At 44.0% G+C, this 25,000-nt stretch overlaps 1 protein-coding gene across 4 annotated transcripts in view; it reads right to left on the reverse strand.

Moving 5' to 3' along the window:
* The window catches only part of LOC113013675 (ERC protein 2-like), a 159,461-nt gene that overhangs the window by 65,427 nt on the left and 69,034 nt on the right, over window positions 1–25,000 (reverse strand). For 3 of the 4 annotated variants that reach the window (XR_003270851.1, XM_026154768.1, XM_026154767.1), the window contains 3 exons: window positions 19,394–19,487; window positions 12,411–12,563; window positions 8,756–8,916 (listed from right to left, as the gene is read on the reverse strand). Coding sequence is in view for 3 of the 4 variants with exons in the window: in XM_026154768.1 (XP_026010553.1) it covers window positions 8,756–8,916; window positions 12,411–12,563; window positions 19,394–19,487 (408 nt within the window). In the remaining variant the exon portion in view is untranslated. The remainder of the gene's footprint in view (window positions 1–8,755; window positions 8,917–12,410; window positions 12,564–19,393; window positions 19,488–25,000) is intronic. The other variant, XM_026154769.1, reaches the window with a different exon arrangement.

Genomic DNA, 25,000 nt, shown 5'->3' on the forward strand with positions numbered 1-25,000 from the left:
TCCTAATCACTCCAACTTCAATATGTCATTTATCAGATTAGGACAAAAATTGCGTCTTTCTTTGGAAAGACTCTTCCATCTCTATCAGTTTAACAAAACACGTATATCCACTGTCGACCCTCAGCAGACGTCCTCAGAGTGTCACAGTTCATCACCACTTTTATGAGCCTTCATCTCACTTACGCTTTAACTTAAGGAGACAATGCCACTTCTCATAGCCACTCCATGGTTCTTGAAACCTCACTGGTACCTCGGCCCAGCAGTTCTCACACTGACGCTTACAGAGAGTGTACATCTGTGCAGCAGCCATGCAAAACTCAAACCAGGGTTTACAAACTGTGCAGAACTTCCAAATCGTATTTAATGGGTAAGTCGGTGCTTGCCAAGCACGCTATCTGACTATAGGCACCAGTAAAATATTAATAAGTAGTGATAAAATATAACCATAATTGATGTTAAAACAGCCCAACTTGTGGCATGAGCAGATTTGGGTCCAGGAGAAAATGGCTACAAAGATTTAGTGTTAAATATAGTATTCAAACTCTAAGAGTGTTAGCCGAGCCGAGCAGTATCCAACTTGAAAACCTAAATGCGTGAGCAAACTTTACATGTATCTCTGGACTATTTGTTTCCACCCTTGCGGCTCGCATTATAGGATCTAGAAAGAAGTCTCCATTACCTTACTATACCGAACAAGCGACTTGGAAGCATTTCCATGTGATGAAGTCCTCCATTGACAAAACCTCAAAGGACGAGTTGGAGGAGCTGGGTGGAGCCTGCTTAGGCCTTGACATAATAAGACACCTATAGGCTCAACAGCTGACACACACGTCGAAGGTAAACACATGTGTCAGAGGGCACAGGAGCATAGACAGACATGATGAATGGGCTGAAGATCCCACGAGGCGGCGCGCATACAAACTTGCTCAGAGAGGGGAAGGTGATGTGGAGTCAGCCCCTCCTCATCGCTGCAACACAGAGAATCCCATTCACATACGGCACTGACCCTCCATGTCTCATCATTACCTATCACAACAATGGTGCTATAACGCCACGCGGTAATTGTGCGCATATGGCTGTGCAAAGGTGCATAGGTGTGAGCATCCACTTCAAGTTCTTGTGTACAAAATGCTGTGACGTCATATATTTCCGTGAGCTCAGAGTCATTAGCAAAATGATGTCAGTATATGTGAATGTAATTTTTAGAAAAACCACAAAAACATAATATTGCCTATATTGGCTTGCTGAAGATATGAACGTGTAAATGAGGCTTTTCAGTCTAAAGGTGTGTGTGAGTGTGTGCACATGCTGCATTCATTTGTGTGTTCGTTTTTAAGTTTGTGAAAACCCGCGTGTGTGTGTCCAGGTCCCTGCGAGAGATCAGTGAGCAGGGACATGACCTTGCCAGTACAGCTGGTCTCTCTGTGTGTTTAGTCAGTGTAACCATGGCGATGGTGCTATGCAGACAGGATGTCTACATTGGGGATTTTGAAGTCATAACGTCGCTACTGCTCTAAGCTTCATTATGCCATGAGTTACTGTAAGCGGGCAGCAGATGGATATGTGACAGAATGTAATCTGGAGTTGTAATTGAGGTCTTGCTATGTTTCCACTGTGTAGAATATTTCATTTGCACTTGAGTGAAGACATGATAAAAGAAATGAGTGGTGGCATTTGACCTGAATTTACTTTTGTATAATCTCACACGATAACTGTTCAGAAGGCTTTCAAGCGTCAAGGACAAATGTGGGTATAATAGGATATAAAAAGCTTAAGGATCTTGTTTGTTATTTTCAGCCTTTCTGTCCAACATGTTATTTAGAACCTTTTTAGAGAAGAAGAAAAAGCAGACAGCTATATTAATGTCATATTTACAACGTCTCTTTATATGTTCATTTAGTTATTAAATTGGATTCTTATAGCAGTTACTGTCACAAAGAAACAGCTATTCAGAGTATATTTTCTCTGTGTTTAATCATTGCATTTAAAGCTTTCTATTTAATCTTACTTTAGTAGTTTAGATTTGTGTCCATCAAGCAATACCAGGAAGAAGTAGGAGATCACTTCGAGTAAATGTAAGTTAAGACATTTTTTGCCAAATATTCAAAGTAATAAAAAAGCCATCTTCAATGACAGAAGCACATAATATGATCGCCGACAGAGATATTAACATTAGCGAGTCTGTTGGGAAGTTCATTAGGAAACAAAAACCAATGACAAACTGCTGCAAGTACTAAAAGATGCTTGGAAGAACCTGCCTGCCAAGTGTCTTCAAAACTGTATAAGACTACTAAGGAAATCAAAGCTCTTTTGAACTAAATACTGACTTTATTTATTTAAAAAAAAAAAAAAACAATTGGTGGCCAATTACTTGAAAACATGCTCCACCTCTCCATGAATCGCTTCCTTATCGTGGTGGAGGGGTTTGTGTGACCCAGGGATCCCAGGGGCTATGTTGTCTGGGGGCTGTTGTCTGATTGGGAGGAACGGCCTCCCTGATCTGAACCCGAGCGGTGCTTTGTTACTGGACTTCTGTGCAAATCACAGTTTGGCCATAACGAACACCTTGTTTGAAAATAAGAGTGTCCATAAGTGCACGTGGCACCAGGACGCTCTGGGCCGCAGGTCGATGATCGATTTTGTAATCGTATCACCAGACCTGCGACCATATGTTCTGGACACTCGAGTAAAGAGAAGGGCTGAGCTGTCAACTGATCACCACCTGGTGGTGAGTTGGATCAGGTGGCGGGGGAGGACGCTGGACAGACCTGGTGCACCTAAACGCGTAGTGAGGGTGTGCTGGGAACGTCTAGCAGAGGCCCCAGTCCGCGAGATCTTCAACGCACACCTCCGGCAGAGCTTCAACAGCATTCCGAGGGAGACTGGGGACATTGAGTCCAAATGGACCATGTTCAGCGTCTCCATTGCCGAAACTGCTGCATTGAGCTGCGGCCGCAAGGTGGTTGGTGCCTGCTGTGGTGGTAATCCCCGAACCAAATGGTGGACACCAGAGGTGAAGGGAGCCACCAGGCTGAAGAAGGAGTCCTATCGGGCTTGGTTATCCTGTGGGACTCCGGAGGCAGCTGACAGGTATCGACAGGCCAAGCGGAGTGCGGCTCGGGCAGTGGCTGAAGCAAAAACTCGGGTGTGGGAGGAGTTCGGAGAGGCCATGGAAAAAGACTTTCGGACTGCCTCGAAGAGATTCTGGCAAACCGTCAGGCGTCTCAGGAGGGGAAAGCGGTGCTCTACCTGCACTGTGTATAGTGCTGGTGGAGCGCTGCTGACTTCGTCTGAGAAAATTGTCAGGCGGTGGAAGGAATACTTCGAGGACCTCCTTAATCCCACTGACACGTCTTCCGAGGAGGAAGCAGAGTCTGGGGATGAGGGGAATGACCCGCCAATTTCCGGGGGCGAGGTCACTGAGGCAGTTAAGCAACTCCTTGGTGGCAGAGCCCCTGGTGTTGATGAGGTCCGCCCCGAGTTCCTGAAGGCTCTGGACGTTGTAGGGCTGTCCTGGTTGACACGCCTCTGCAATGTTGCGTGGAGATCAGGGGCAGTGCCTGTGGCCTGGGGTGGTGGTCCCCATCTTTAAGAAAGGGGACCGGAGGGTGTGTTCCAACTACAGGGGGATCACACTCCTCAGCCTCCCTGGGAAAGTCTATGCCAGGGTGCTGGAAAGGAGAGTTCGTCCGCTAGTCGAACCTCGGATACAGGAGGAACAATGCGGTTTTCGTCCTGGTCGCGGAACACTGGACCAGCTCTTTATCCTCTCGAGGATACTTGAGGGTGCATGGGAGTTTGCCCAACCAGTCTACATGTGTTTTGTGGACTTGGAGAAGGCATTCGACCGTGTCCCTCGGGGTGTCCTGTGGGAGGTGTTGCGGGAGTATGGGGTGTCTGGCCCATTGCTACGGGCCATTCGATCCCTATACAACCGTTGTAAGAGCTTGGTTCGCATTGCCGGCAATAAGTCGGACTCGTCCCGGTGGGTGATGGGCTCCGCCAGGGCTGCCCTTTGTCTCCGGTTCGGTTCATAATTTTTATGGACAGGATTTCTAGGCGCAGCCAAGTGGTGGAGGGCTTTCGCTTTGGTGGCCTCAGAATCTCATCTCTGCTTTGATGTGGTTCTGTTGGCTTCATCGGGTGAGGGGCCTCCAGCTCGCACTGGAACAGTTCGCAGCCGAGTGTGAAGCAGCGGGAATGAGGATCAGCACCTCCAAATCTGAGGCCATGGTTCTCAGCCGAAAAGGGTGGAGTGCCCACTCCGGGTCGGGGATGAGTTCCTGCCCCAAGTGGAGGAGTTCAAGTATCTCGGGGTCTTGTTCGCGAGTTTGGGAGAAGGGAGCCGGAGATCGACAGACGGATTGGTGCGGCGGCTGCAGTAATGCGGATGCTGCACCGGTCCGTCGTGGTGAAGAGGGAGCTGAGTGTAAAAGCGAAGCTCTCAATTTACCGATCGATCTACGTCCCTACCCTCACCTATGGCCACGAGCTGTGGGTAGTGACCGAAAGAACGAGATCGCGGATACAAGCGGCAGAAATGAGCTTCCTCCGAAGGGTGGCTGGCCTCTCCCTTAGAGATAGGGTGAGAAGTTCGGCCATCCAGGAGGGGCTCAGAGTAGAGCCGCTGCTGCTCCACATCGAAAGGAGCCAGCTGAGGTGGTTCGGGCATCTGACAAGGATGCCCCCTGGGCGCCTCCTGGGTGAGGTGTTCCAGGCGTGTCCCACTGGGAGGAGGCCCCGGGGCAGACCCAGGACACGCTGGAGAGATTATATCTCTCGGCTGGCCTGGGAACGCCTTGGTATTCCCCCGGATAAGCTGGAGGAGGTGGCTGGGGAGAGGGAGGTCTGGACCTCTCTGCTTAGGCTGCTGCCCCCGCGACCCGGCCCCGGACAAAGCGGATGAAGATGGATGGATGGATGCTCCACATGAAAAGTAAAAATATTTAAAAGGTATGCGTTCTTTGTTTCAGTGTGATGCAGGTATTTGCTGATATATGTTGTGCTAAAGTTGGTCATTTTACTCCAACAACTGCTCTTCATATGGCTCTTCCAACTCTTTACAGCTATAGTTCAGCTTCACCTTTCTTTCTTCCACCACTCCCTACATCCATCAGTCCCTCCATCAATCCCTGGCCCAGCATATCATTCTCCATCATGTACTATTTCCTCCCTAAATCTATGATACAACTTCCTCTTTTCCTCATTCTGTCTTGTAATTTTTTCCTCCATCTCTTAACTTTTCAACTTGCCACTTAGCTACCCCAAAGAAGTTCCGCTTTATCAACTCTGCATCGAAGCTGCCACTGTTTTTCCCCCCTTTCTTTCCACTATCGTCGTTTCCATCACTGAAATGTAAACAGAGATAATATCACCTACATTCCCAAAGTCTATAGAAGGATCAGGTTCAGTAAGCCACTGCGATGTTGTGGCATATATAGTTTTATCCTATTCAGACTATGGAAACATCTCAATGACTAGCTATTCAAAATGTCCAAACACATAATTTCTCTATTGTGCACCTATACCCCATGACCCAAGACTTGTTTAATGACTAGCTCCTCCAGAGGCCATCTGTGTGAGTGTGAGTGTTTGTATGTGTGTGTGAATATTGTACAGTGTGGTGGAAACTCAATCTGGTGTGGGGTGACAGAGGAGACCTGCAGTGTTCTTAAGCATTAAGCATTCAGCTATATAGCTATATCTGTAAAAGGCAAATATGAAAATGCTCTCCCTCCCTCTCTCTTTCTCACACACACACACACACACACACACACACACACACACACACACACACACACACACACACACACACACACACACACACACACACGATGAACAGGGAAACCCAGAATGCAATGAGAGTATTGAAAATGCTTTTTCCTTCCTTGTCTCTTTCATTAACAGTGTTGAAAAGCCAAGAGTTCTCTACCTCCCTCTGGCTTACACACACACACACACACACAGACACACACACGCACACATATATATGCACACATTAAAGACACACACAGAAAGCTCTCCAATTCATTGGAGACATGCCTCACATGGTTTGCTTCAGCTGGTCTTCTTGACAAATGCCACATTACAGCAGAGGGAAGGAGAAACTTGGCATGCAATCAAACTTCTCTCATGATTTAAGATTTGAAATGCTTCAGCATGTGCAGTCCCTCCATTCCACTCTCTGCTCCCTCTCATTCCCTCTTTCTGCCCGAATGTTTTCTGCTTTCCCCCTAACGTGTCTCGCTTGTTACCTCTCTTTCATTGCTCTATCTTTCCTGTTTAGCTTTCCCTCTGCTAACTTGGAGCAGAGCTGTGCTCTGGGAATATGGCCCCTTTTAAAGGAGTAAGCCACAGTTTGTGTAAGTATGTGCATGTCTGCAGACGTGAGTGATTATATGCGAGTTCCACTGAGGCTGTGTGTACGTTCTGCAAGTGTATCTTTGCAGCTTGTTCAGCTGTGTGTCAGTCTCACGAAGCTTTGCCCTTTGCAGTTCAACAGTCCTTTAATCCTCATCACCAGTGACCCCTAACCCCTGCTTCTAACCTCTTCACGCACACACACACTTAACCGTGTACAACAGACCACACACACAAACATGCACATTCATGCCTCTCATGTCCCCTTATCAATGGCACATTTCTAAAGGTCTTACCAATGCAGGCTTGAACAAAAGCTGAAGGTTCTACTTTGTTGTTTTTGTTGTTCATGTCAGCGAATCATCACAACAACCTTCTTCCTCAGATATATTTCTAATAAAATCAATATAAGCTACCGGACCACTAACTCACTAAAATAATCACATGCTACTTTGCTGAGCATTTTTCTATACTGTACGTAGACCACGCTTTCTGACTTTATCATATGTTATTCATTTCCACTGATAAACATTCCCAGTAATGCTTGGAGGGTGGAAATTGAAACAGACAGGAAGGTGGTTTGTATCAGCAGTGTGTGTGTTTGTGTGTGTGTATGAAGATAGACAGGCAAAGGGCACCCTGCTGTCAGTAGTCAGCAATACCCTATACAGCTATATGTACATCAGATATGTGTGGTCTGAAGAGCTGAAGCCACAGTAGGCTTTAACAATTGTGTTTTCAATACATACAGAATGTGCCAGCCTTCTCTTTTGTACTGCACTGAGTAGCTGACATTAAAGGCATTTCTCCGCAGCACATGACAAGCAGATATGTGGTTCCATGCTCCTTCAATCAGAGCGCTCAAAGCAAACGCACATGTAGCCAAGCCACTTGCAGATCACTGAACTCACTCACACATCCATACACAACCACTGACATACACTCACACATGGAAATGCAAACAGTTCTACACATCCTCCTCCTAAGCTTCCTTCTGCTCTAACTCCCTCTGTGTCACAAAGACACACGAAGCAAGAGCTGCACACAAATCTAAGACTACACCACCTGTCCTCAATAAACTGAACTTTTCACGAGGCACCTTTAGACAACGGCTGATCCTGCTTCAGAATACACCTCAGAGCTGATGTCTATATCACACTCAAACACGAATGCATATGTGAACAGGTGAGCAGATAAATGTGCCTAATACAATATTAGACACAGGTTTATGAGCTGCAGTGAAAAAAATGCTGCTATTTTTACAAATGTTCTTGATAAAACAGTGAGTAAATCATGCCAGTGCCCATCATACCATGCCAAAAAAAGAAAATCTACTTTTATGGGCTGTCAGTCACTTGCACTCACACTTTTAGTGTACTTTTATCCCCCCCTTCGGAGGCAGCTGTGGCTCAGGAGGTACAGCAGGTCGTCTACCAATCGGAGGGTCAGGGGTTCGATCCTCCAACTTGCATGTCAAAGTATCCTTGGACAATATACTTAACCAAGAGTTCCCCTGAATGCATTTATTATAGTGTTTGTGAACATTAAGTTAGTGCTTATGCACAGAAAAGGGCTTTTGTATGAAAGGGTGAATGAGGTTTGTAGCAAGAAAGTGTTTAAACTGAGTAGAAAAGTGTAGAATCGCTCACTACCAGTCGATATGGTAGCTCCGTGTCAACACGTGGGGTACTGGGGCAATAATTTAATTTTAAAAATGCATAACTAAGAAATTACTATGTAACTGAAAACATTAACTTGGGATCAACAATTTCTACTTGAGATACATTTGAATGGCATTTATGTAATAGTGTAATGGAGCCAAAAACAAAGATTAGAAAGTTAAAGGACAGTGGTTTAATTCCAGACTCTCCCAGTCTGCATGTTGATGTGTTCCCTGACTCAATACTGAACCCCAAACTGCCTCAGATGCATCAAATCACATGATTTTTAAAAAAGTAAAACATTTGATAATTAACTTCTTACAACTGAAATTATTCACACAGTCCTGATGTTTCAGGGAAATAATGTTAAACATGGTGTCCAGTGCTGTGACTTCTTACCTAAAAACATGGTGTATTTCTAAAGTAGTAATACAGCATGACTCAAATTTTTACCCCTCTGTTAGCATCTTATTACTAAAATATCCAGTGCTACTCATTTTACTACACATCTTGCACTGCAAGAACGTTGCCTTTAACTTTAACCTAAACAATAAGCACATGAAAATGGCACGTTTCTAATATTGTGACCTAAACCACAACACTAACCACTTTGTAAAGACAGATGTTTGGGCCGACAGCTGTACTCAATTCAGTTAAACTTCAACTAAAAGCTACCTAATGTAACTGAAAGTGAGTGCGGTATATGTAGACATGTAGGTGACTGCGACACTCACTTCATCTCCAGAATCTCCTCCAGCTGCTTTCGTCTCTCCTGTCGCAGACTGTTCAGATGTCCGTCTCTTTCATGCAGCGACTGCTGAGTGGAGGACAGACGCAGTTTTGTGGCGTCCAGCTCCTGGCGCGTCTTCTCCAAAGCTCCCATCAGCTCCTCCAGCTATTCAGTGGAAGACAAAGAAGGAAGGTGGTATAAACACACTAGAGGACCCACATTGATCCGTTCTTAATTATAAGATAAGTTTATAATAATACAAAGAAACATGTCTATTCTGCACTTATGCATGCACACTCACACACAGAAGTGAGCATGCTAAAGTAATTTGATATAGGACAAGTTATCTGCTGTCTGTGTGTGTGTCAAGAACGTGTGTTGGATTGCTAAAAGATGACATAAAATGACAGCCTAAACATTGAAAATCAATGGCCAGCTGACATTTAGGAGCAGGAGAAATTACTCGGGGTCACAGGTTAGCTGAGTGATTGTTCTGACCCTCTCCTCTCAACCCTCGCCTTTCACTTATCATATTCTCAAGTGCAGTTGTGCTTTAGAGCTGAGGATAATGATCAACCTCTTGACTGCATCCTCTGTATCTGCACACACATGTGTGTCTGACAGGATATGACCTCAGGGCGTCATTAGACAGGAAGTGTCTAATTGTCTAACAGCTAGCACTTCACAATAGGATGCAGTATTACTCAAGCATGTACAGATGTAAATGTAAAACAACAGGAACATACATTTATTATTGTTTACTTTTGATGAGCTGCTAATTTGTGATACAGGGTAAAAAAAATCTAAAGTTTGGAAGAAAAAAAGGAGAAAGAAAAATGCAGAGAAAAGGATTATTGGGGAAAACCACTGCATGGGGTAGGACATGAGAGAAAGGAATGGGCCTCTTTTATGAAGGAGCCAAATGGTTCACACATTTTCAGGACAGTTTCCATCTCCTCCAGTTTTCTAGGTGTGTTTCACAGATGTCAGCTTACGTGCTCACTCTTCATGAATATCACACGCTGAATACGAGAAGAAAAAAAGCAAAGGGAGTGCGGAGCGCTGAAACTTAAACAGTACGGTTGGAAAATGACGACTTTCAGTCAAAACTTCTTCAAAATGTAACAAAATATTCAATATATTCAATAAAATACACCCCATAGCTCTGCCAAGAACAATTGACCTCAGTAGTTTCTAGCTGTTAATAGACCGAGCAACGTCAAAATATGCACGTCTCCAAACTTACACCATTTTAATATCCACTGTTTGATTCCAGGATCGAGTGCATACAAAGCCAATCTTTTCTTCTTGAAAGCCAAGGGTCACACACACAGCTCCACTTACACCCACCACATGCCTATCAACCCTCATGCACCAACTTTTCCCTTCCCAGTCCCTTATTAGTCCACCACCCAGGCTAGCCCTCACTTCACAATCACATCATTAATAAGGAATACAATGCATTTTAGTGAAATTAGGGACCTAATCAGCTTAGCAGTGAGCCTGTGCGTGCTAATTTAGCTCAACTTCAAGGCAAAGCCCCCCAGCCAGGCTAAGGCCTTCTAAGGCTGGCCCAAAGCCCCTTTAGTTGATAAGCTGATTGAGGGCTCAGAGGTAAGGGCCAAATCCCTCTTGTCCGTTTGCGTTGTGTTGCTGGTTCAAAGGCCTAGTTCAAACGCCACAGAGGGGAGAGCAAAACAGCAGAAATCAAGAACAAGAGAGAGAGAGAGCGCGGAGATAATTGCGTGAGACAACTTAAGAAGGCAGATGGGAACACGCAAGGCTCGGGACAGTGGCTGGACAGCAGAGATGATTGTATGAGAAAGACGAGAGGCAGAGGGAGTGAGAGACTTAGAAAACAAGGGTGTGAAAAAAAGTGACCCAGGGCATTACCCATGCTCCATTTCAGCAGGTCAGGCTGATGGAAGACTTTCAGCGCATTACACATCATGAGACTGATTACTCTGGGACAGAGGGGAGAAGAAAGAAGAAAATCAAGCAAAGAGTGAGGAGAGGAGGGGTGAGAATGTGAGTTTGGCAGGGCGGGCTGAAGCAGTGCCAGAGTCAGGTGATGTTTCAAAGGAACTGGTTCCTCTCTAAGTCGCTCCACGCACTCTTTTCCAGTCTCCGAGGCAAGACTGGTGATTGACTGACAACTGTCTAGTTTTAAAATGATGGCATGCTGAACCGCTCCCGTCTTATGTGGTAACGTTATTTTGGCTGACAAAGCTCACTCCTTTGACAGCGAACAGTGAGCATCGGTGACTGAGCACCTTGAGCACTCGGGCAGCTTTCCTTGTGTCAACAGTGTGGCTGTAACTCCATTCTAGTTCAGCTCGTGTCAAGTTCAGTCGCTAGTATGACCACACGCTGGCTCGGTATGTTTTCTATGCGTAGGGTTTGGATTGACTTATAATAAAGGCTTGTGACTATGGCTCGTGGGGTCAATGAATGTTAATGTGTCATCAGCTAGAAAAGGCTTTTCCTGAATCTTTGGGTAATCTCAGGTCACAGCTGAATCATTTACTTCTATGCGTGCAAAAAGTCCCTCAGACATAAATATACTTTTCTGACTTTGCAGTGAATCAGAATATTGTTTGATAAACACAGTATCCATGCTGAATGCAAGTCAAGCGTGCAAAAGTACAGAAATTGTGAAAAGAAGGGAGAAAAAAAACAAAAAAAAACAAGCCGCAGTTAGCGTTGGCGCTCGCAAAATTTTCTAAACTGAGTTTGACCTTCCCTTACTTTGCTGCTCCGGCCTCTCTTCATCTTTTAAACTCTCCCAGGAAGCACACGTGTGTGTTTGAGGCAATATAGCCGCCATTCTGCCTCAAAATGTTGGTTCTTGTTTTAACCGCCGATTGCTCTCATGTTACTTGTGGCACTCGTAAGTAATGCGAGGTCATTCTCATTCAAATGCATGCTCACACCGAGAGGAAACACACTCCCTTGCCTTGTTTCTCTTTCCCACCGCAGACACACCTACGTACACACACACACACACACACACACACACACACACACACACACACACACACACACACACACACACACACGTAAACTTTTTTGGGGCCTGCTCAAAGTTGTAGACGGACCAGCAGGCAGCCAGAAAGGCAGCCAGATAAGCAGGACATGTGGTTAAAAGGGGCAACCTGTGCTCCATCAAGTCTCCAGCTTTGTCAGTCACTCTGCTTACAGAGACATAAACTCACAACATCTCAAACGTATGCTTACATTTTCAAAGATGCAAAGTTAACAAGAAAAAACGAAAGGAGGCCACTGGAATTTTTTCTCCTTTTTTTTGGTTTGAAATTTCAGTCAAGAAGAATAAAATAAACAAAAGAGTGTTTAGAGAATCAAAAGTAAATTAAGAAGAAAAAGCAATAACAGAGAGGAAACAAAAGGCAACTACCCATTTGGTAATAATGATATAATGGTCTGCCTGCAGCTACATTTTGAACCACATGGAGGCGCAGTTAAGTTTTGTTTTTTGCAGTGGTCCTGAAGTCCTGAATGATCTGATCAACTGATCACAGAGTTTAAAAGGTACACAAGGAAACCTGTGTGGAGAGCCTCGAGACTATCTGTGTGCATGCGTGCGAGTAAATGTATATGGTGGTATGGCGCCCGATACGCGTGCGCTACGCCGGGTAAACCTGTCTCTGGGCCTGAACCCGGGCAGCCTCCTCCTGTGCCCAGAGAGCCTCCCTATGTGCAGAGGTGTTCATGCTTTCTCTCAGTGCCCTCTCCAGCTCCATGATCCGCTCAGCTGTGTCCCGCATGGCATCCTGGGAAGCCAAAAGAGGAAGCTAGGGGCATGAAGATTTAAGGGGAGGGGTTTTGGAAGCAAAGCAGCAAAAAGCAGGAAGATGAATGTTTTTTCAGTATAGTTTGTTCTTAAATGTTCAAACGATTTGGTGCACAAATCATCTGCATTCACACTGCACTGTTTGGTCCTTTGCAAAAAAAAAATCATTCTAGCTAAATCAGAAATGAAAGAAAAGAAAAACAAATCCTGCAGCTAGAGAAGCAAACAGACTTCCCACATGAAGAATTAGACACAGCCGAGACACAAGAGAGAGAGAAGTAGGGCAGAAAGAGTTTCTAAGTGCTGTGACCTTTGCTGCCATCCATGTGAGTGTGAGAATCTGTAGGTGTGGAGTAGACTGTGTGCATTTACATGCAGTTTGTGTGTGGCCTTTCACACCTATGGTGAGTGGAAGAAAAGGATCCGCTTCCACCCTGGTTGATGGAACTGTGAAAGAAAACACTGGACAGAAATAATAAACCCTCTGATTCTCCATCTCGCCACCTTTCTTTTTTTGTCAACTTTCTCTGCAGCACCGAAAGCGTTGACTCACTTTCTAGTTCACACGTTCACACTTTTCTGGGAGCACTACAGAAGCTTTGTGGACACGTGGACGAGGAAACAGTTTCCAGTGATTTTAAATGGTTAAACTAATGAACTGATAAAGCAAACTTATAAACTTCACACTAAACCCCAGATCTGAATTATAGAATTACAATCAAATTCTGGTTTGAACTCATATCAAACAATGAGCCTTTAACTATTACGGAAACATATAGTCCCATAATTCTCTGTAGAGTCACAGTGACACAAGATGACAATAAGAAGGGTATGTAAGAAAGAACAATTAATGGCAACACGCTACAAAATCTGTCCATAAGGAGCAACAAAAGTGTCACAAACCTGATATACTCATGCCTTACATCTACATGTAAAATATAAATGTGAACGAGGTATGTGAAAAGCAATAAGCACTGTTGAGTAATAGGGATGGCCGGACGCTCTCTAGGAAACGTGAGAATAAGTCTGGCTGACTGCTGTTAAAATGATATTTCATCTCAGAAATAGATGCTACATGTTTGTGAAAGTGAATATAATCTTTGAAAGAGTGGCATCAGCCAGCTTTAGCTGCCCTGTAAATGTGCACATGTCTCATGTCTGACAGGGATCTAGAAAATATTTTGTATTACAAGAGAAATCGCTTGTGATGGATTCCACACATGTAGTGAAAGTCATTTTATGAGACAGCGCCAGGAACACACAAGTTGCACATGAATAGCTTATTAAGTGCCTCCAATAAATACTAAAGAAGAGGAAATAAGTATAAGGTTGGTACAATTATCAGCCCATCAGTGCAGGAGGCTAACTCACTGAGCGAGTCAGTGGTGCAGACTAAAACTGCAGCAACAGGATTATCCGTAAGTGTGATGAAAACATTGCCAAGCCATCCGAATCACAAGTGGATACTTGTGGCACGTTACGTCGGCATGGCACAGCTGGAGGTGAGCGACAAACACCCACACGCACACACAGAGCCAGGCCGAGTGCGTCAACGGTCCGAAACTGTAATTGGATGTGACAGACAAGCAGTAACTCGATGCACCAGAATCAACAAGTACTGGTCTGACCCCACCCAACAGACAGAAACACGCACACACACACCCCACTGAGATGGGGCTGCCACTGCTGGACCCCTGAGTGTAACCTAACCAGAAAGCTGTGTCTGCCCCTGTATGAATGTGCACTATAAATGTGTCTGTGCATACATGTTTGCTTTAAGTTTTATTAGTAACACGATAATATCGCTGGCTTTCAAGACTACAAAGAATGGGGAAAAATAGGGCAAGAAGATACAAAAGCACAGAGAACGGGGAGAAAAGTAAAGATAATTGCCTCTGCAGCAACAATCATCACCTAATTCCCCCAGGAAGGATCATTATGGCTCTGGTCTGTTCTGGCTTGATGAAGGGATTACGATCACTTACATAAACGAGCGGAGAGTGAGAGAATGCACATTTCCAGCAGCTGTGCACCTATGATCAGACATCTGTCTCAGTCTTTATGAACTGTTGTGTTTCATAATTTAAAATATGCTAAATATGTGTGCAGGGCCAGACATCTCATAAGTAATTTAGGTCCAGTTTACAGACTCTGGGAACAATCTTTTTTTTCTTCACATTTCCCCCTAAATCAAAAAACAAAACAAAAAACACAAAAAGAAGAAACCTTCCTTGCTATAATTCACTTTCAAAAACAGGTGAGCACCGAGGGTTGCTGATGCCTCTCAGTTACAGATAAAAGAGAAATAAAAGGCCGGTGTGAAGGTTTGAGGAGAATACTTCCGATGTGTTTTCTCTGTGTTTGTTAAGTGCAGCGTGGCGCGATGGAGACAATGGAGCAAAGAGATGTTATCGCTCCATCCCACATAAACTCTTCTGGCAAGATTGGGAGAGTTTGTTTGTGTGTGTTTACCCTTGGAGCGTGCTGTGTTCCTGATGGAGCCAGAGATAAGAGAGAGACAGAGAGCAGTGGAAAGAGAAAGGAAGAGGCCACAACCAGCCTCACCGCTGAGCAGACACAATCCGGTCATAATGTCTGACGTCACTAGCCGTGTCTGGGCCTAAACTCCGCTGCAGGTCCATATATCAAACGATCACTGTGGCATTACTGAGAGTTGAAAAACTGTCTAAAGTCTTTCATCTTTAATAAAATGATCAGCGTTCTGCTCTACCAGGTGTAACAACTGAGTTTAACATCCAGGCATCCGTGAAAACGGAATTTATGACATTTAACGGAGTTAGAAGTTAGCAGGGAGTTAGCTCGCTAGCTTCTATCTAAATACAATATAGCATGTCCTGACTGCCGGGGTTTTGGAAACAAATTAAAACGTACAGCTCTGCTATCACTTCCAGCATAAATGAAGACAGAAAACTAAACAGCAGTGACGTTTGTAGGGTTACTGAAGTTGGGCTAGCTGGTATATAATGATGTGCTACGTGACCGCTAGCGACACAGCTATGTTAGCATAATATAAACAAGCTACTTTTTTCCACTCGATAAAAGTTAACGTGAGTGTTCTCGGTGGTCAGGAACAAATGTAATCGCATGGCAGGATGCTGTAAAAGGACCAAACTTCAGCCAGGAGAACAATACGAGGTTAGTCATTCATATACTGCTGCATGGGCTGGGCTGTAGTTACATCCTAAGGTTTTAAAAACTGAGCTTAAATAAATGATTAGCGGTAATAAAAGCTGAGGGAGGTCAACAGTGATCACTGACTGTTTTAGGAGCTTTTTGAGATCAAATAGAAGAAAATACAAAACATTAAACATGTTAACAACACAAAAGCCATATTAAACGCAGACTACTTTAGACCCGGAAGTAGGATTCGTCACATCATCACTTAACGACCGGATATACAGATTGTATGTTGTGTCTCCATAGCCAGTGAATATTTGATCTAATGTAACCTGACTTCAACATTTCAATGTTTTATTGGTATGCCTTTGTTGCATTTTTAACAAATTCCTCCTATATTTACCTCAAAATGTATTACATTAAATTGCTGTCTATTAGCTGACGTCTAAGAAACTTAAGTCTTATTCATGTTGGATTGATGTCCAAGTGATAAATTTCTTCTGAAACCTGCCCCAAAAATGGGGAAACGTTTTTCTTCAACTTAACTGCGCAATCGAATTGACTAAAATGTGGTGCACATGTGAAATCACTGTTAAAGTGGATTTTGCAATAACTCATAAGGATCAAAGGAGTCTTTGACGTCAGACGGTCTGGAGACAGAAATATCTATATTATAAACTGTTCTAATGGAGTTTGTGTGAATTTTATGTTCATTTTAAAACAAGTCTAAGACTCTACAGCCGCCTTTGTGGTTCAGTGAGACTATATCCTCAAAGCTTAAGCACAACATTGTTTTGGACTACATGTTAGCTTTGGCATAATCAAGACTGTCAAAGCTAGCATGCTCGTTTGTAACCGCACTATTGTTTGCCATGATTGTCCTTCTAGGTTAATGACATAGTAACAGTTATTAATGCCCAGAAATAGGTTGATGGGAATGTTTTCAATGAAGTGTATTAGAATTGAGGTTTTGCTGAAGGAGTTACCAACATGATTAAAATCATCTTGAGGAGACAAATGTGTGCCAAATTCATGAGATTTCATCCAGTGAACATTTAACTTTGAACCGCAAATGTTAAAAAGATGCAAAAGTTTGTTGTGGAAGAAGCTGGTAGATCATCAAAGTTAGGGTTTAAGCACTAAGTATAGTGGATGTCTGTATCGAGTTTCATGGCAATCCACTGAATAGTTCTCTAAATATCAAGATTAACCGAGAAAGCTTTAGAGCCATGCCGCTGGCACGGCTAAAAATCTGTGTTGAGACATGAAAGGAGTTAACGTTATAAAGCACGCATGGATAAGTGAAAGTATGCAAGAATGTTATGTAAGATGTCAGCACAAAAGGAATTACAGTCCAGTGAAAAAAAGAGCTTTCACAGGACACCATGTAGTGCTGTGGAAAACTAAGTACACCCACAGAATTAAGAAGGTGAGTAGCAGCAGCTTTTATAGTCTAGGTGTAACATATCTTTGTAAAAGCAGAAGTTTAATGGTCTGGAGCGTTCTGGTTCATCCTAACACAATCCCATAATCTTCCCAGTAGTGGGCGTCCCAGCAAATTCACCCCAAGGTCAGACTGTAAACAGAGTCTCAGAATAATTGCATTAAACCTAAGAGCTCCATCCCAGACAAGTATGGCTTGTTTGGAAGGGCTGTCAGGAGAAGGCCTCTTCTCTCTAAAAGAACATACTACTTCCTATAGGTATGCACATTACCAACCAAACAAACTACACAACCTCTGCAACAACCTCAGGAGGGATGATGATTTGGGCTTTACAGCTACAGGACCTGAGCACTTTGCAGTTATGGAGTTAATCGTGAACTTGTCTGTACACGAAAGCATTCTAGAGTCAAATGTGACATGAATGCAACAGGACGATGAACCAAAGCTCAGCCCAAGTGCAATGCTGTGGTGGAATCATGTAGTCCTGTGAAAACTGTTCTGTATATTGTTATGCAGAACATCTGGCTCAGATTACTTATTAAGAATGAGAGCAGCTGGAAAGAGCTGCTTTTTTTTCCTTCTCTTGGCCACGCCCACCTCTCAGGTGCAGCCAGTTGCTCTGAAGACCGACTGAGGCTCTTGCCAGAGGAAACAGAAAAGAATAGCACAGGAAACCAGGAGGGTGGAGCATCACAGATCAATGACAATAAACAGGGATTTCAGTCTGATTGCATGTATCTGCTTGAAGACAAACATTTCCTTTGCTCAGTATTTTTTAATATATTCAATAACTACAAAAATAAATGGAAATAACAAAATTTTGCAGACCCGAGGCCTTTCTCAAAGCTTCTTATCCAAGATGCTTCTTCTCCAATCTCTCCCAATTGACATATCTGAGCGTCTGCCACATTTAGTGCCATCCCAAACATTAAATGATGTAGTCAACAAAAATGTGATGGTTATATTGTATTCAGGATAAATGATACTAATGATAACACTGCTAATAATATGCTATAATAATAATAATATTTAAAAAAAAATACGAATCAGAGATTTTCAGAAAGGGCTTTTTAAAGAACCTCAAAGAGCCGAGGAGAGTAAAAGAGATCACAAACATAAAGGCGAATGACCGTGTAAGCTTCGAAAACAAGCAGTAAAATCTGGTAAACACTGAAGGTCAACAAGAGTTAGAGTGATGTGGTCACCTCCACTGGAACGAGTTAAAAGACGAACAGCAGCACTTGGAGGCCTGTCTGACATTCAAGAGGAGCGCAAATATACTTTGCTGTAATCTAGAAAACGATTGATGTCATTTGAATGTAAAGTGCTGTATATTCATGGGGACTGTTGCTACAGCCAAGCAGCTCGACAGAGTTCAAAATATGAAGATGTTTACAAAAAATAGAGAAAGGCCACCAAAGGAGTTTGGAGTAAGTTTTATTTTTCGCACATGAAAGAAGGAAGTTTGTCCCAAAGCTTGCAGCTGTATTTATATGCTACACCTGAATCAAGGGCGCTTCGTTCAGCTGTTAGTGTAACTTCAAAAAGACTCGCACTAAGGACGCACTAGGTAAGGTCCGCTTCAGCGTGTCCCACGTCCCTGTACCTGACATGCACGTCATGTCTCTTTCCAGCAATACTAATGTGTGTTTCACAGACACTGTTTAGATACAGAAATAGGAAGTTGAATGCTGGCTGCCAGAATACACAAATAGCAGAATAGTTCAGCAGAAAAACAGACTGAGAGAGACTCTTGGTCTGTTTGGCAGGAAGGTAAATGTACTTTACTTCATCCGTCCCCTGGGGATAACCTGGCATGGCTACACTCTGTATATTAACACCTCAGCCTGCAGACGAGTAGAAGTATACGTGTGCACTCACACAGTGAGTCAACACTCTTGTTGACGTCTAAGCAGGTAAGCAACTACACAAATTACATCAGAGAGGGTACATCATGAGGTCTGACTAGACACAGTGTGCTGCTATTCCCATGTGAGTCACCATGATGCAGTTTTTAGGTATGGAACTGAGTTTTGTTTCTGGTTAAGACTCTGAGATCTATGAATGGAGGGACTACAGCACAGCTAAGAAGAAGAAGAAATTCATCGACATCATTTGCAATTGGTGGTGAGAGGGGAAACAAAAACAGGTAGATGAACTGAGAATGAACCAAACTGAACTCTGCTGGTTGGAAACATGAAAAAGAATCCAAACATAACACTGACATAAACGTACGAACATAATCAAACCTGTGATAACGAGTGGGGATGTCCATCAATCAGGGCGTCTTTCCTCATCTCGCCTGGCACCGTCTGCTTCTGGATGTTAGGAGACTTGATTTGTCTTCAGACAGAGAAAAATGGATGACAACAGATAAACAAGGAGTGTTTGTTATATCATATATCAATGATCAAAATCTGAAATACATTAAATGACTAAATTTAATGCTATGAGATATACGGTCATTTGAAAGTACAAAACTGCTTGCTTTTTTGACATATTTGAGCCTTTTAAAGACGACAATTATCCATAAAAATATTCATCAAAATGACCATTTTCTTCAACAAAAAAGAAAAGGGGAAATAATTAATCAAACCTTCAACACCATGCAAGTAGAATTCGAGGCAAGTAGAAAAAATGCTTATGGACGCCTACAGAATGAGTCTAGCAAGTGATTGCATGTACAAATGCAAGAAACTCTTCAAGATGCAGATGAAGACATGTTGCATGAATGAGCGGTCAGAAAACTCAACAAACAGATGCCACAAACACAGGCAACATCTTTTTAAGTCAAGAGTGGACTGGCTTTCACCTCAGAAAAATAGTGCACCAGTTGAAATGTATGTTCTTAAAATGTATGACAAAACCAATTTTCCTTGAGGTTTTCTTCAAGTATATTGCCTTTGGACTTAGTTACTGTATCAAAGAGAATCAAAACATTATCCAACTATGCCAGAAAAGTGGAAGATTGTCATTATTAAGCCCCATCAGGAAACACATTTTTTGCATTTAAGCTATCCTTTGTATGAGGAACAATGGGAAGCCAGTGTGCAATCGGGGACCAAGATTTCTGCATCCTTATGTTGAAGTGTCCTTGGGCAAGAGACTAAAACCGAAGGACCTCCCTATGCACCCTTACAGGTTTCCATGTGTGCACGAGCTTTAAAAATATGTCTGTAAGTGCAGCTTGCAGTGCACTTTGAGTACAACGTAAAGGGGTGAAAAAGTATTAAAAACTAGAGTAGGTTAAGCACAGAGCACAAGTTAGCCTATATATCAAGTTGTTGGGCAGCACAGAGGCACATTGGTGGCCTCGCATCAAGGTTGTTGGGTTTAACCTGACAAACATGTCCAAAGATTGCTTGTCAGGTTAACTGGTGATTCTAACATTTGGTGTGATGGTAAATACTTACACAACACAAAAAATAACAATAATAACAGCAATAATACAAAAATTGGTGTGGGCATGGAAGAGCTGAGCCAAGGGTGAAGGAGTTTTCATGAAATTCATTATATTTCAGGGGGATAAATCATACAGAGTGAATGTTAAATGTCTGAACCTGTATTTACACATCCTAGCGTTATCAGAGGGGAAATCCTCGGCCTGCCCAGCACTGTGCAGCTGCAACTGATATCTGACCACTGGCACAACATGGTGCAAAACCGTGCTTTACTTGAAACAAAGAGGCTCTGAAGACGTTTTAAGTTAAAAGTTATAAATTATAATCAAAAGCATATAAATTAAAAAGTAAAACCTCTGACATTTATCCTCTGGTTCTGTGGTAAAACAGGTGCTTCCTAAGATGGAAACGATGGCTAAACTGGGAAAATTTCAAAGATTCTTGTGGCTAATGGGATTTTTTAAATGAATGGCTCCAGAGGGACAAACATGCAAAGTCTGGCCCTTGTGTCCACTTTTGAAAGATTGCTTCAACTATCAGCTGCACTGTGATGACGGGCGAAGGAGCGGCTCCCAGAGGAAACCAGCATAAACTTGGCGAGATCGTGCAAGCACCACATAGAAGGGGACGTTGTTTTCCACATGACGTGAACATATGTGCATAAATTACACTTCCTTGCAGTTTTTATTTTGCGTGTTTGCGTCTGCGTGTGTGTACCGACTATTGAGTACAGCACAATATTTAACACGTACAAATAAGTTCGCTTCATTGTCCTGTCTTGCTTTATCTGGCTTTATTTGTTTAGTTTTATTAGTTAAAACAAGTTCTGCATGCTTCATCTCAGAAGACTGCAGAGCTGCACTGTGTACAGTACATCAGGTAAGGATGAATGCTGTGTGCCGAGTCTTAGCAAGAAAGCAGACTGGGACAAGACAAGACACGACTGAGGTAGGTGAGACACTGCTGTGTAAATCTTTCAACAACAAAACACAAACATATGCAGACAGGAGATGCGAGCACATGCATGCGCACCACTGTGCACATAACCCACATTCTCCTTTTAAGAAATAAAATGCCACGAGTCTGATTACTGACAGAAACACACACATGGGTAGTAAATCTGCTGTCAGCGTTGTGTACTGCTCAGGTGCTGATTACAGAGTTGAACTGTGTAACCAGCCAGGATGGATATGTATTAACCTCCGCGCCAATCCCTGAGCCTTGGTATATGTGGCACACACATATTAGGTTTAAAAAAATATGGAAAACACACACAAGCCCTCACAGTAAACTCACTACTACTAGACACTCATTAACCACAAAATGCATGCACCCTGGTCTTAGGGTAGAGTTCATGTTTACTCACAAATATGCTCAAAATAGAATTAAAACACATCTCTGAGCTCCCAGTTAGGCCTTCGTACTTTAAGAGAAAAAGAAAATGAACAGAAAGTGCGAGAAAGCTGACAGTGACAAATTAGTGCTTAAGAGAACCCTCCAACACTGTAAACAAGCTGTGACCAAGCAGCTGCTAAAATGCGCCACATTATTATTCCACATCCACACTGGTGTGTTTATTCTGGGCGCAACCGACAAGCTGCCCCCACATGTGGGCAAATATTTGCTGTCACAGCCCTTAGTTGGAAGCATGTGTGTGTGCATGACTGTCTGTTTTCATGATTGATGTTGGTGTGCAATGAATGTGAAATATGTCTAATAAAAAGATGAATACATTTAACACCTTCTCACCTTGCCACACACACAACAGTAACCTTTAAAACCATTGAGGAAGTTTTGGTTATAATAACCAAACATCTCTAAAGTTAGAAATATCCTGTCTCAGAGTGACGCTAAAAAACTCACTCTTTATGCATTTATTACTTCCAGGCTGGACGACTGTAATTCATTATTATCAGGATGTCCTAAAAACTCCCTGAAAAGCCTTCAGCTGATCCAAAATGCTGCAGCAAGAGTCCTGACAGGGACTAGAAAGAGAGAGCAGATTTCTCCTGTTTTGGCTTCCCTTCATTGGCTTCCTGTTGAATCCAGAATTCAAAATCCTGCTCCTCACATACAAGGTCTTAAATAATCAGGCCCCATCTTATCTTAATGACCTTGTAGTACCATATCACCCTATTAGAGCACTTCGCTCTCGCTCTGCAGGCCTACTTGTTGTTCCTAGAGTATTTAAAAGTAGAATGGGAGGCAGAGCCTTCAGTTTTCAGGCCCCTCTTCTGTGGAACCAGCTTCCAGTTTGGATTCAGGAGACAGACACTATCTCTACTTTTAAGATTAGGCTTAAAACTTTCCTTTTTGCTAAAGCATATAGTTAGGGCTGGACCAGGTGACCCTGAATCCTCCCTTAGTTATGCTGCAATAGACGTAGGCTGCCGGGGATTCCCATGATGCATTGAGTTTTTCCTTTCCAGTCACCTTTCTCACTCACTATGTGTTAACAGACCTCTCTGCATTGAATCGCGTCTGTTATTAACCTCTGTCTCTCTTCCACAGCATGTCTTTATCCTGTCTTCCTTCTCTCACCCCAACCAATCACAGCAGATGGCCCCGCCCCTCCCTGAGCCTGGTGCTGCCGGAGGTTTCTTCCTGTTAAAAGGGAGTTTTTCCTTCCCACTGTCGCCATAGTGCTTACTCATAGGGGGTCATATGATTGCTGGCTTTTTCTCTGTATCTACTGTACAATATAAAGGGCCTTGAGGCAACTTTTGTTGTGATTTGGAGCTGTGTAAATAAAATTGCATTGAATAACCAGAGACGTGTTAGAAGGGGGCGTAATCAACATTTCTATCAATATGTATATCTGTTATTACTCTCCCTTCTGGAAACCACACAGGTTTATAAGTCTGCCGTTTCATGTCTCTGGCTTGCATCTTTAAAAAAAATGTTTTTAATCACCATCTTGTTGATTTTATGAGTTTTTATCATTTTTATGAGTTGGGTTTGAAAAGTGACGCTGGACAGACCCGGTGCACCTAAACGCGTAGTGAGGGTGTGCTGGGAACGTCTAGCAGAGGCCCCAGTCCGCGAGATCTTCAACGCACACCTCCGGCAGAGCTTCAACAGCATTCCAAGGGAGACTGGGGACATCGAGTCCAAATGGACCATGTTCAGCGTCTCCATTGCCGAAACTGCTGCATTGAGCTGCGGCCGCAAGGTGGTTGGTGCCTGCCGTGGTGGTAATCCCCGAACCAAATGGTGGACACCAGAGGTGAAGGGAGCCACCAGGCTGAAGAAGGAGTCCTATTGGGCTTGGTTAGCCTGTGGGACTCCGGAGGCAGCTGACAGGTATCGACAGGCCAAGCGGAGTGCGGCTCGGGCAGTGGCTGAAGCAAAAACTCTGGTGTGGGAGGAGTTCGGAGAGGCCATGGAAAAAGACTTTCGGACTGCCTCGAAGAGATTCTGGCAAACCGTCAGGCGTCTCAGGAGGGGAAAGCGGTGCTCTACCTGCACTGTGTATAGTGCTGGCGGAACGCTGCTGACGTCGACTGAGAAAATTGTCAGGCGGTGGAAGGAATACTTCGAGGACCTCCATAATCCCACTGACACGTCTTCCGAGGAGGAAGCAGAGTCTGGGGATGAGGGGAATGACCCGCCAATTTCCGGGGGCGAGGTCACTGAGGCAGTTAAACAACTCCTTGGTGGCAGAGCCCCTGGTGTTGATGAGGTCCGCCCCGAGTTCCTGAAGGCTCTGGACGTTGTAGGGCTGTCCTGGTTGACACGTCTCTGCAATGTTGCGTGGAGATCAGGGGCAGTACCCCTGGACTGGCAGACCGGGGTGGTGGTCCCCATCTTTAAGAAGGGGGACCGGAGGGTGTGTTCCAACTACAGGGGGATCACACTCCTCAGCCTCCCTGGAAAAGTCTATGCCAGGGTGCTGGAAAGGAGAGTTCGTCCGCTAGTCGAACCTCGGATACAGGAGGAACAATGCGGTGTTCGTCCTGGTCGCGGAACACTGGACCAGCTCTTTATCCTCTCCAGGATACTTGAGGGTGCATGGGAGTTTGCCCAACCAGTCTACATGTGTTTTGTGGACTTGGAGAAGGCATTCGACCGTGTCCCTCGGGGTGTCCTGTGGGAGGTGTTGCGGGAGTATGGGGTGTCTGGCCCATTGCTACGGGCCATTCGATCCCTATACAACCGTTGTAAGAGCTTGGTTCGCATTGCCGGCAATAAGTCGGACTCGTTCCCGGTGGGTGATGGGCTCCGCCAGGGCTGCCCTTTGTCTCCGGTTCGGTTCATAATTTTTATGGACAGGATTTCTAGGCGCAGCCAAGTGGTGGAGGGCTTTCGCTTTGGTGGCCTCAGAATCTCATCTCTGCTTTGATGTGGTTCTGTTGGCTTCATCGGGTGAGGGCCTCCAGCTCGCACTGGAACAGTTCGCAGCCGAGTGTGAAGCAGCGGGAATGAGGATCAGCACCTCCAAATCTGAGGCCATGG

Source organism: Astatotilapia calliptera, chromosome 20, assembly GCF_900246225.1.
Source record: "Astatotilapia calliptera chromosome 20, fAstCal1.2, whole genome shotgun sequence".
NCBI lineage: Eukaryota > Metazoa > Chordata > Actinopteri > Cichliformes > Cichlidae > Astatotilapia > Astatotilapia calliptera.